Source organism: Bos taurus, chromosome 25, assembly GCF_002263795.3.
Source record: "Bos taurus isolate L1 Dominette 01449 registration number 42190680 breed Hereford chromosome 25, ARS-UCD2.0, whole genome shotgun sequence".
Taxonomy (NCBI): domain Eukaryota; kingdom Metazoa; phylum Chordata; class Mammalia; order Artiodactyla; family Bovidae; genus Bos; species Bos taurus.
In genome coordinates, this window is record NC_037352.1 from 22,723,800 (window position 1) to 22,736,056 (window position 12,257).

General features: G+C 45.8%; 1 protein-coding gene across 2 annotated transcripts in view; it reads left to right on the plus strand.

Annotated features, from left to right (window-relative positions):
* The window catches only part of LCMT1 (leucine carboxyl methyltransferase 1), a 69,524-nt gene that overhangs the window by 26,774 nt on the left and 30,493 nt on the right, over window positions 1-12,257 (plus strand). For both annotated transcript variants that reach the window (XM_024985052.2, NM_001076488.1), the window contains 3 exon segments: window positions 1,881-1,972; window positions 4,327-4,448; window positions 11,534-11,610. In XM_024985052.2, the coding sequence (XP_024840820.1) occupies window positions 1,881-1,972; window positions 4,327-4,448; window positions 11,534-11,610 (291 nt within the window).

The window sequence follows — 12,257 nt, forward strand, 5'->3', positions numbered from 1 at the left end:
CTTACCAGGCAATGTGGAGTGGATGTATCATGCAGGATATCACTTAGGATGCTTAAGGTTGTAAGTAACAGAAGCCTGACTCAATTTGATGTAAGTGGTAAAGACATTTATTATCTCACTAAATTTTCCTTGTGTGGTAGAGAAGGCTCTGGGCCCCTGGGGGGTGTGGTATGGCCCTAGGGATCCAGATTCCTTCCCTGACTTCTCATTTATCCTGAGGCTGGTTCCACTTATGTTTGCCAGGAGATTTCCAATGGTAATCAGGGCTTTAGCTCCCAGGCTTGGAACACGGCGTCTATCATTGCTTGTAGTGTAGACTGGGGTTGAGAACCTTTAGGCTACCCTGGCACTTTCCAAGTGGTAGCTGCTTTATTTGTTCCTGGTTTCTCCACTACAGCCTCCTTAAGGGACATGAAAGGACTGACAGAGTCAGGAGAAATACTTTGGTAGTTATTAGTGATATTTGCTATTTATTTTTGGGTCTCCCTTCCCCTGGACACAAAACTCTTGTTTGGACAGAGTTACCTGACTAGCTCCGGCCAGGGAGTTTGCTGTGTGAATAAATGTTCAAAGAGCTGTATGAAATATGAGGTGAGCTTACTTGCTGTTTCAGTCTGTTCAGTTCAGTTCAGTCGCTCAGTCGTGTCCAACTTTGTGACCCCATGAATCGCAGCACGCCAGGCCAGGGTCCTGGGAAAGGAATTAATGATATGCAGGAAGAGAGAGGTAAGAAATGACTGTGGTGGGAAGTGTGATGGGAGTGACTGTGAATGTAAAAGTGGATGAATGGATGAGTCTGTTTAAACTTGTGCTGGAGCATTAAATGTTATTTAACCTTTCATTTTTTAAAATTGAAGTGTAGTGGATTTACAGTGTGTTAATTATTGCTTACAACATAGTGATTCAGTTATATATGTGTGTGTGTGTGTGTGTGTGTGTGTGTAAATACCCCACACATACGTTCTTTTTTAAAATATTCTTTTCTGTTATGGTTTAATGTAGGCTATTGAATATAATTCTCTGCTGTACAGTAGGGCTTTGTTGTCTATACATTCTATATGTAATAGCCGATATCTGCTAACCCCAACCTCCCTCTCCATCCTTCCACCAGTCCCCTCCCTTTGACAACCACCAGTCTGCTCTCTATGTCCATGGTCTGTTTCTGTTTCATCAGTTCAGTTCAGTTCAGTCGCTCAGTCGTGTCCGACTCTTTGCGACCCCATGGACTGTAGCACGCCAGGCCTCCCTGTCTATCACCAACTCCCAGAGCTTGCTCAAACTCATGTCCATCAAGTCGGTGATGCCATCCAACCATCTCATCCTCTGTCGTCCCCTTCTCCTTCTGCCTTCTGTCTTGCCCAGCATCAGGGTCTTTTCCATTGAGTCAGTTCTTTGCATCAGGTAGTCAAAGTATTGGAGTTTCAGCTTCAGCATCAGTCCTTCCAATGAGTATTCAGGACTGATTTCCTTTAGGATTGACTGGTTGGATCTCCTTGCAGTCCAAGGGACTCTTAGGAGTCTTCTCCAACACCACAGTTCAAAAGCATCAGTTCTTTGGTGCTCAGCTTTCTCTATAGTTCAGCTCATATCCAAACATGACTACTGGAAAAACCATAGCCTTGACTAGACGGACCTTTGTCAGCAAACGTTTCTGTTCCATAGATAGGTTCATTTGTGTCATAGTTTAGACTCCACTTGTTAGTGATATCACGTGGTGTTTATCTTTCTTGTTCTGACTTCGCTTATTATGATAACCTCCAGTTGCATGATTTGGCCAGAGATGAATCTTTGGATCCTTGACCTGGTTCCTGGGAACTTGCCCATGGAACCTGGCCTGACCCTTCTCTCTAATCACCTGTTTCCTTTTTCATCTCTTTCAGGTTTGCAGTGAGCATTGGCTACTGGCAGGACCCTTACATCCAGCATTTGGTGAGACTCTCTAAAGAGAGGAAGGCACCTGAAATTAACCGAGGCAAGTGCCCAGCTCCCTTCCCTACATCTCATGAATCCCTGGGGTTCTAGGAATTCATTCTTAAAAAGAGAGTTCCGGGGTGTACTGTCTCCACCAGAGTGCTCGTTTCCCAACTTTGACACCAGCACAGTGTGTTATGAAACTTTTAATCTTTATTCCCCTGCTGCTGCTAAGTCACTTCAGTCGTGTCCGACTCTGTGTGACCCCATAGACGGCAGCCCACCAGGCTCCCCCGTCCCTGGGATTCTCCAGGCAAGAACACTGGAGTGGGTTGCCATTTCCTTCTCCAAAGCAGGAAAGTGAAAATTGAAAGTGAAGTCGCTCAGTTGTGTCTGACCCTCGGCTACCCCATGGACTGCAGCCTTCCAGGCTCCTCCGTCCATGGGATTTTCCAGCCAAGAGTTCTGGAGTGGGGTGCCATTGCCTTCTCCTGGTACATGAAAAATGGTGTTTTACATTCCTCTTATTTGAAGGTGTGGTTGAAACTCATTATTCTGTGTTTAAAAGCCACTTACATGTCTTTTGCTGAGAGCTGTCTGTTCATATAGGGGGTTATTTTTGTTGTTGTTGCCCTATTTTGTTAGTAACACTGTTAGGTTCTGCAAGTAATTTCCAGCAAGGAAGTCAAAGGATTTGAGACAGGAATGTGACTTAGTTGCAGCCAGATTGAAAAATTGACCACTGACCATGATTCTTGTGGGTAGGGGAATCTTGGCCCTAAAGATGGGTCCTGTAGGTGGACTCTGTAAGAACTGCAAAGAAATGTGTAAATAGTGGTTCCTAAAGAGCAGGACTTGGTAGTTAACATTGAACTGAGGGTAGAATTGGGCAGCAGTTAGCCTGGGCGAGGCCTGGCCAAGAGGCCTTCCTGAAGCCTGCCTCTGCCGCTGTCCAGATGGATTTCCCAGGGAATGTTCTGGAGGCAGGCAGCCGCTCTTCTTCGTAGCCCTGGGCCGTGTGGCAGCCTCCTTCCTTCTTCCCCTCCCGGGTCCACGTGTCTAGACTGGGGACCTCCAGCCCAGGAGGAGAGCACTCCCCAAAGATCTGAGGTGAGGACATTGTTTCCTCAAATTGAATCCATTGCGGATAATATTCTGCAGAATACAATAAAGATGATTTACTAGAGGCATCTCCCTAGCAGTCCAGCGGTTAAGACTCCATGCTTCTTCCACTGCAGGGAACATGGATTCGAGCTCTGATTGGGGAACTAAGATCTTGCATGGTTCACGGTGCAGCCAAAAAAAAAAAAAAGGTGATTTACTAGAAAAATAAAATGTAAACACAAGCCCAAAGTATTTGTTTGTTTATAAGTCATGTAGGGGTTATCAATTGATTAGTTATTTGGCCGAACCAAACAGCTTTGTGGGTTCTTAGTTCCCTGCCCAGGGATCGAACTCTGGTCCCTGGCAGTGGAAACACAGAGTCCTAACCACTGGACTGTTAGGGAATCCCTCAAAATATTTATCAGCACATTCACTAAAATTTGTCTGTCAAATGACAAAGTTTCTGAATACTACTCTCAAATTTTGCTCTTAAAGCATTTGCACCTTGAGTATCAGGCCATTAGAACAGATAGCCGCTATCTTCCTGTCTCCCTTCTGGGTTTCCCATCTCCTCTGTTCCAGCTCCTCACCCTAGAGCTTAACAAGTCCATTAATTAGGCCACCACTTGCTGGTATCTCTGCTTCCCCGCTTCGCCACCCTCACGTTGGTGATGCCATTTTGTAAACACAGAGGCTGTAACCCACACAGGATGGAGGTGAAAGGAACAAGATAATAATCATGGCTCTCCTTGCTTTGACATTCATCTGCCCAATTCCCTGACCTAAAAATGTTATTTTCCATGTGTTCTCAGTCCCTGAATCGTGTCCAACTCTTTGGGACCCTATGGACTGTAGCTTACCAGGCTTTGTCCATGGGATTCTCTGGGCAAGAATACTGGGGGTGGGTTGCCATGCCTTCCTCCAGGGGATCTTCCTAGCCCAGGGATCAAACCAGCATCTCCTGCTTCTCTTGCATTGCAGACAAGTTTTAGCAGAGTACTCATTAACTTCCCCTGGAGCCGTGAAAAAGCACCTTTCCAAGAGGACATTTGGATCTTGATAAAAGATACTCGTCTTTCCTAAGTAACAGGACAGGGCATTTTATTTTTCTTAAACTACCATTAAGTAGCTTATACTTATTTTGGTCTGATCAGCTTTTTTTTTTCCCTTAAAAGAAGAATTTGGAAATCATTATTTCTCCTGACCTGAAGAAGGGCACAGTGTTGTTCTGCTCTCCCTAGCACTGTGGGCTTTGCATGGATTATTCCTGTCGTCACCAAGTGATAGCTTGCTTCTCTGTCTGTCACTTAGGATATTTTGCTCGAGTCCATGGCGTCAGTCAGCTTACAAAGGCATTTCTACGGAAGACAGAATGTAATTGTCAAATTCTAAATCTTGGGGCCGGGATGGATACCACCTTCTGGATGTTAAAGGTAAATTTCCCCCCTTCTCTTCAGTCGTTTTAATTTAGTTTACTGAAGATGTTCACCTGGTTCAAAAACTTGAAAAAAGAGATTAAAATGGGGTGGGAGCCTGTCTCCCATCCCTCACAACTTCCATCAGCTCTGTACTTTATCCCACTAGGGCCCTAGTGAAGATATGTGGGTTGTTGCTCACATTTTGCTGCCACAGACAGGGTTATAATACAATTCCTTGGGTACATTTTCCTCTGCATGTGTGGAAATGTATCAGAGAAAGAATTCTATCAGTAGAACTGCTGAGACAAAAGAACATATGTGTTTGTAATTTTGATGAGAACTGAAGATTTTATTGTTAGAATAACAGTGTCTTTGGTAGTAACACTGGGAGATTTGCAAGACTGGGTAAAGATAACATGATCCAAAGCCTTTTTGAAGTCATTCTCTGATTTGATTCCTCAACTGTTCTGTTTGGGGTTGTTCAAGGGCAGGTGTGGAAACTTGGGTCTGGTTAGTGGCAAACCCAGGGCTGAAGTTGTGGTCTTTGATTCCTAGACTGGATTTTATCACCAAACCTTTTCCCTACAAATATCTCACTGATGGCATTTTCGGGTTTTTCTTGGTTCTTCTATCTGGTGGCAGTAATGGGTATGTGCATTCTCCAGATTTCTTGCAGACAGAGAGCAAGATAAATCAGAGGGTATAACATAACTCAACCTGCATTATCTGTTTTGTCCCCATCACCTGATAAGAAGGTCTTTGGTCATAAGAACTCTCAACCTTCCTCTTACTCAAAAATCAGTGGCCTCAACATGGCCCTGGTGTTAATCATTTGCCGCTGCATTCTTCCTTCTGGATAAGATAACTGATATTTATGACTGCTTTTTTTTTTTAATCTATTTATTTATGGCTGTGCTGGGTCTTCGTTGCTGTGCAGGCTTTTCTCTAGTTGTGGCAAGTGGGGACTCCTGTCGGGATGCAGGGCCTGGGCCTCTCATTGTGGGGGCTTCTCGTTACAGAGCATGGGTTCTAGGGCACAGACTCAGGAGTTGTGGCATGTGGGTCAGTAGTTGCGGCTCCTGGGCTCTAGAGCACAGGCTCAATAGCTCCCGCTCTGTGGCACGTGGGATCTTCCTGGATCAGGGATTGAACCTGTGTCTCCCGCATTGGCTGGCAGATTCTTCACCACTAAGCCACCAGGGAAGTCCCTATGAAGTGTGGTTACACATACATGACCTCAGGAATTAACATGAGAGCTCTGTTGGAGGAGCTCACACAGATGGGGAATACCAGGTTTTGGAAGTTGTTCCCCCAAATTGGACAGCTAGTGGCACTGGGATGTGCACCAACATTGGCCTGCAGCTCGTCGAACTCCCGATTCCTTCCTCTTTCCTCTGCACGCAGCCCTGTGGTTGCGTGAGGGGTCTTTTCTTTGTGTTAGTTGTGCCCCTATAACACTGTGACCCTGGTGTGGTGGAAGCGACTGGAACAGAAGGCAGTGTCAAAGAGTGTGTACCGCCGGCATTAATACAGACTGCTGGAGAGATCCCTCCTTCGACCTGACACCCTTTGGACTTGGCCATTTTTTTTTTTCTTTTACCGCCATCTGGTAGGTGGGTTAATCATTCATAAATCTGAGATTTTAATTTCTGAGCAAGGTACACGGAGGCATATGCACCCCTTGCAAGAAACAAAGACAAGGAGCTTCCCCAGTGGCTCAGTGAATAAGAATCTGCCTGCCAAATAAATGCACGAGACACGGGTTCAATCCATGATTCGGGAGGATCCCCCGTGCCACCGAGCAGCTAAGCCCATGGACCCCAACTATTGAGCCTGTGCTCTAGAGCCCAGGAGCCCCAGCCACTGAGCCCATGTACCACAACTACGGAAGTCTGCCTGCCCAGGAGCCTGTCCTACGCAACAAGAGAAGACACGGCAACCAGAGAGTAGACACGGCACGCTGAAACCAGAGAAAAGCCGCACAACAGTGAAGACCCAGCACAGCCAAAAATAAGTAAAATTATTAAAAGAAAAAGAGGCGAGAAAGGGGACTAGCTCAGGGCATCAAAGTCCTATGTGGAAATTTGGAAATCAGTGTAATTATTTGATAATTATATTGATCTGAAGAATTTTTTAAAAAAAATCTTAAGTTCTTCTTTTTAAGACAAATATTATCTTATTTGCTCCCTTAGAGCAAAGGTTTCACAGGCCAAATCCAGCCTGCCACCTGTTTTTGTGAATAAAGTTTTATTGGAATACAGCCATGCACATTTATTTACCTCTTACCTATGGCTGCTCTGGTACTTGGAGCAGGGCTGAGTAGTTACGACAGAGATCTTCAGGTCTGCCAAGGCTAAACTGCTTACTTTCTTGCCAGAAAGTTTGCTAATCCCTGTTTTAGAGCTGTATGTGCCTCCATAAAAGAGCAGGGAGATCTTGTCCATTGATTGTGATATCTCGGGCTCTTTCCACCTGGGATGGCACCCCCAGCTGCCCCAGCAGAGGCTCAGCTGCAAGTCACAGGCTTTCTGGAGCCACAACCATGTGAGCTCATTCTGTATAATCTCAGGGGCTCACTATTGAACAGTCACAGATGCCCATCTTCAGGCAGCAGGCAAGAACAGGGAAAGTTGATCTTGTCATGAGGCAAAAATAAAGGGTAAGTGAAACCCTGTAAGGGTCCTCAGTTCTTTTTTTAAATTATTTTTTAATTGGAGTATAATTGCTTTACAATGTTGTGTTAGTTTCTGCTGTACATAGTGAATCAGCTATGCTGTGCTTAGTCCCTCAGTCGTGTCCAACTCTTTGCAACACCGGGGACTATCGCCTGCCAGGCTCCTCTGTCCATGGGATTCTCCAGGCAAGAATACTGGAGGGGCTTGCCATGCCCTCCTCCAGGGGATCTTCCCAATCCAGGGATTGAACCCAGGTCTCCCATACTGCAGGCGGATTCTTTACCATCTGAGCCACCAGGGAAGCCCAAGTGAATCAGTGTACATATATCCCCTCCCTCTTGAGCCTTCCTCCCCCTCCTCCATCCCACCTTTCTATGTCATCACAGAGGGGCCTTGGTTCTTTGTAGCCCTTGGATTCTGTTTCTGCCCAACCAGAGGGTCGGGTGTGGACAGGAAGCAGTCTCGATTTTGGCCACCCGTGAAGCAGTTGATCACGTTGGATCTTTGAGGAACCCCCCTTCTTCGTGGCTGTTCCTGGCTGCCTCCCAGTGGCCATGCTCAGCTTTGGGTGTCTCCCTGCCTCCCGTGCCCTGTGAGCTACTTGGGAGTGGTGTCGGAAGAGCCACAGAGAATTGCAGAATGAAAAGTTGAAGCATCACTTGCCAGAGCCATTTTGCCCCTTTCTGAAAGCTAAGAAAGAGGATGGCTGTTTGTTAAAATCTCCTGGTGTGCCTTTTAGAAACTTTCTTTTGACAGTGATCCCCTATTCAGAATTCTTAGGAGGATCAAGTACCCGAGTGCCTGGGAAAGCTCTTTAAAAAGTACAAAGTGATGTAGGACTCTATGCTGTCCTTCATTTATTTGCTTTGGATTGTCCGTGTGGTGTTCTGGAATTTTAGGCCTTTTTTCTTTTAGTAGCTTTTTTGACTGCACTGGGTCTTCACTGCCGCCCACAGGCTATCTCTAGTTGCAGTGCGCGGACTTCTCCTTGTAGTGACTTCTCTTGGTCCAGAGCACAGGCTCTAGAGCGCCGGCTCAGTAGCTGTGGTGCATGGGCTCAGTAACCCCATGGCACGTGGAATCTTGCTGGATGAGGGATTGAACCTGAGTCCCCTGCCTTGGCAGGCAGATTCTTAACCTCTGGAACACCAGGGAAGTCCCAGTTTTAGAGTGTTCTTGTTGCTCCGTACCTCATGAGTACAAATTCTTGAGAGGTGTTGTAGAATTTCTTAGCAGAAGTCATTTCGGTGTATCCTTTTAACATATCCTCTGAACATCTTCAGACAGCTTTTACCTAGCCCTGCTCTGCAGTCCTGCAGCAGCTGTGTGTTGCAATTCCAGGAGTGAACAGCTGAGGGTGGGTGAGCCCAGGTCTCCTCTGATGGCAGGAAACCATCTCATCCCTTTGTTTTCTTTTTCTTCCTTCTTCCTTCCCTCTCCTTCTTCCTCCTTCCGTCTTCTTCCCCTCCTTCTCCCAAACCAGATCCCCTGCAATTTTAACTGAGGACCCTTTTCCATGTGGGCGGATCTCCTCATTCTGTTCTTGCCCTTAGGGGTCGCCTTCCCACCGGGAAGTGCGTGCTCGTGGTTTCTGCCCCCATCACTCCGTCCTTGGGCAGGTCTGCTCCCACTTCCTACCTGTCCTCCGTCTCTCACTTGCTGCTGCTGTTCAGTTGCTAAGTCGCGTCCGACTCTTTCTGACCCCTTGCACTGCCCCACGCCAGGCTCCCCTGTTCTTCACTGTCTCCGGTTTGCTCCACTCTTCTCCAGTAGTATATTGGACAGCTTCCGACCCGGGGGGCGGGGGCTCATCTTCCGGTGTCACATCTTTTTGCCTTTTCATATTGTTCATGGGGTTCTTGCAGCAAGAATACTGGAGTGGTTTGCCATTCTCTCTTCCAGTGGATCGTGTTTTGTCTGAACTCTTCACTTTGACCTGTTCGTCTTGGGTGACCCTGCATGGCATGGCTCATAACTTTACTGAGTTTCATAAACCCCTTCGCCCACAACAAGGCGGTGATCCATGAAGGGGCCATCTCTCATTACTGTCTTCATAAATGGTACTCTTACCTGCCGGATCGCTCAAGTCAGAAACAAGGGTATCATCCTTACCCCACCTTTTTGTTTGTCCTATTCTACACCAAAGAAGCCCCCACCAGGCTCTGGATATCAGCCCCTTTCTGGGTATGTTGGCCAGGTTGTGGGGCGCCTTGTTTCTTGCTAAGTCTTAGGGTATGACGAGCTGCTACAGGCAAATGGGGGTGGTGTTTTGTCTTCACAGCTGAAGATGGATCTGAGAAGTACAGTTGAATTACAGTGTGTTACAGCAGAGTGATTCAGTTATACATATATGTCTTTTCCCTTAGAGCTTATAATGAAATATTTAGTATAGTCTGCTATACAGTAGGTCCTTGTTTGTTATTTTCTATATAGTAGTGTGTATATGTGGGCTTCCCTGATAGCTCAGCTGGTAGAGAATCCACTTGCAATGCAAGAGACCCTGGTTTGATTTCTGGGTCGGGAAGATCCCCTTGAGGAGGGCATGGCAACCCACTGCAGTATTCTTGACTGGAGAATCCCATGGACAGAGGAGCCTGGTGGGTTGTGGTCCAGAGGGTCGAAAAGAGTCAGATTTGCCTGAGTAACTAAACACACAGCAGTGTGTGTGTATATATATATGTGTGTGTGTGTATATATATATAATTCCCAATTTATCCCTCCCTTCTTTCCCCTTTGATAACAATAAGTTTGTTTTCTGTGTCTGTGGGTCTGTTTCTGTTTTGTAGATAAGTTCATTTGTATCATTTTTTTTTAGATTCCATATATAAGTGATATCATATAATTTGACATAATATTATGTTAGTTTCATAGTATTATTACATAGTGATCTCATATTTGCATAGATTTGTATACGTGTGTGTGTTCAGTCGCTTAGTCTTGTCCGACCCCATGAACTGTAGCACACCAGGCTCCTCTGTTCATGGGATTTTCCAGGCAAGAATACTGGATTGGGTTGCCATTTCCTCAAGGGATCTTCCTGGCCTAGGGATTGACCTGAATCTCCTGTGCCTCTAGAATTGCAGGCGGTTTCTTTACCTCTGAGCCACTAGGGAAACCTATTTGCATACATTTGGGGCTAAGTTATTGATTGGACGGGGAGGAGAAGCTGGAGAGAATTCTAGCACAACCAGTAGGTTGACTGGATGGGGTATAACCACTGACTAAGCTAGAAAAAGGAAAAGAGGGAAGCAGGGCTGTGTGTGTGTATTTCACACTTTTTAAAATTGTAGTCACAGTAAAAAAAAAAAAAAGAACTGTACACTCCTAGCCAGGACCTAAATCTATGTACATATGTCTGTACACACAAGATATAAGGACACCCATGATGCTTACTAAGGGCAGGCCCCATTCCGAGTGTTACTCATGCATTTCTTCTTTAATCCTCACAACTCTATGAGGTGTTAATCATTTTCCCTACTTTTCAAATAAGGAAACATTGGCCCAGGGATTTTAGTGGCTGTCCCAAGGCCTTACAGCAAACAAGTGGTGGAGTGCGGATTGGAACCTTTCGCCCATGTCCGGGCTCCAGCGTACCTGCTGTTTACCACCCCACCCCACCCCACTATATATCACAGAAAAATGCTGACCCTAATTCCATGTGAAATTTTCTGATGTATATTACTTTATTTTATTTCACCCCCAGTCTGCTGGTTACAACCCACCACATTGGTTTCTTGACCCTCTCTAATAGGTGTCAAGCTGCGTTTTTGAGAAATACTTCTCCTGTCCTCCTTCCAGACCACCTCTTAACATCCCTGTGACCATTCTCCTGGTTCAGACTCCCCGTCACTTCTCTCTTGGACGACTACAATAATCTCCTTTTCCCCTCCATCCGTTCTTGATGCTGAGACCAAGTAAATTGGAGAGACCATTTCTGACTATATCATTCCCCTGATTTTAATTTATTTTGTATTTTGACCACTCTTTGAGGCATGTGGGATCTTCGTTCTCCCAACAGGGACCAAACCCTTGCTCCCAGCAGTAGAAGTGTGAGTCTTAATCACTGGACTGCCAGGAAAGTCCTCAGTACCCTGATTTTAAATCCTGAAGCACCGCCATTGTTCTTTGGGCCCCTAGGACTTGGTACGTGAAAGTGATCTGTGAATGTATGAGTAATAATTATATAAAAATTGCAGGTGTGCTCAGTCATGAAGTCGTGTCCTATGGACTGTAGCCCACCAGGCTCTTCTGTCCATGGGATTTCCCAGGCAAGAATACAGGAGTGGGTTGCTGTTTCCTTCTCCAGGGGATCTTCCTGACCCAGGGATCAAATCTGTGTCTCCTGCATTAGCAGGCAGGCTCTTTACCACTGAGCCACCAGGGAAACCTTGTATAAGGATTACTCTCTGTTTTTTTTTTTCTCAGGATGAGGATCTTCTACCAAGAAAATATTTCGAAATTGACTTTCCGATGATAGTCACGAGAAAGCTGCACAGCATCAAGTAAGTGTGGCTTTGGCCAGAAGCAAGAGCCTGGTGGGCTTCAGAACCAGCTCCTGGGAGACCGCGGGTCTGGATGTGGGAAACCTCATGTTTCATCCCCTCCCTACTCTCTTTCTTGCCCCAGGACCCTCATTCCAATGTATTGTGCAGTCAACAGGAAATACACCGTCCTTTGTGGCTCTTCTCTCTGTTTTTGTAATTCCCCTGAACATTAACAAAAAAGTGACTTACAGTAGATTAGTAATCTGAATTTAAAAAAATTTTTGGATAGTTGATTAGCAGTGTTGTATATTAATCTGAATTTTGGTGTGTATTTTGCTTACTTCTTTATCCCTACGATATAGAAAGATGCCTGGCCCCAGAATAGATATGTAGTAAAATTCTTTTTTTTAAAAAAGCAACAGCATATATATATATATTTGTGTGCTGAGTCTTGGTTGCTGTGTAGGCTTTCTCTGGTTGTGGCAAGCAGGGGCTACTCTCTAGTGTTCTGAGGGCTTCTCATTCTGGTGGCTTCTCTTGTTGCGGCGCACAGGCTCTTGGGCAGTCAGACTTCAGTGGTTGTGGCACTCGGGCTTAGTGGAATCTTCCTGGACCAGGGATCGAACCCACGTCCCCTGCATTGTCAGATGAATTCTCAACCACTG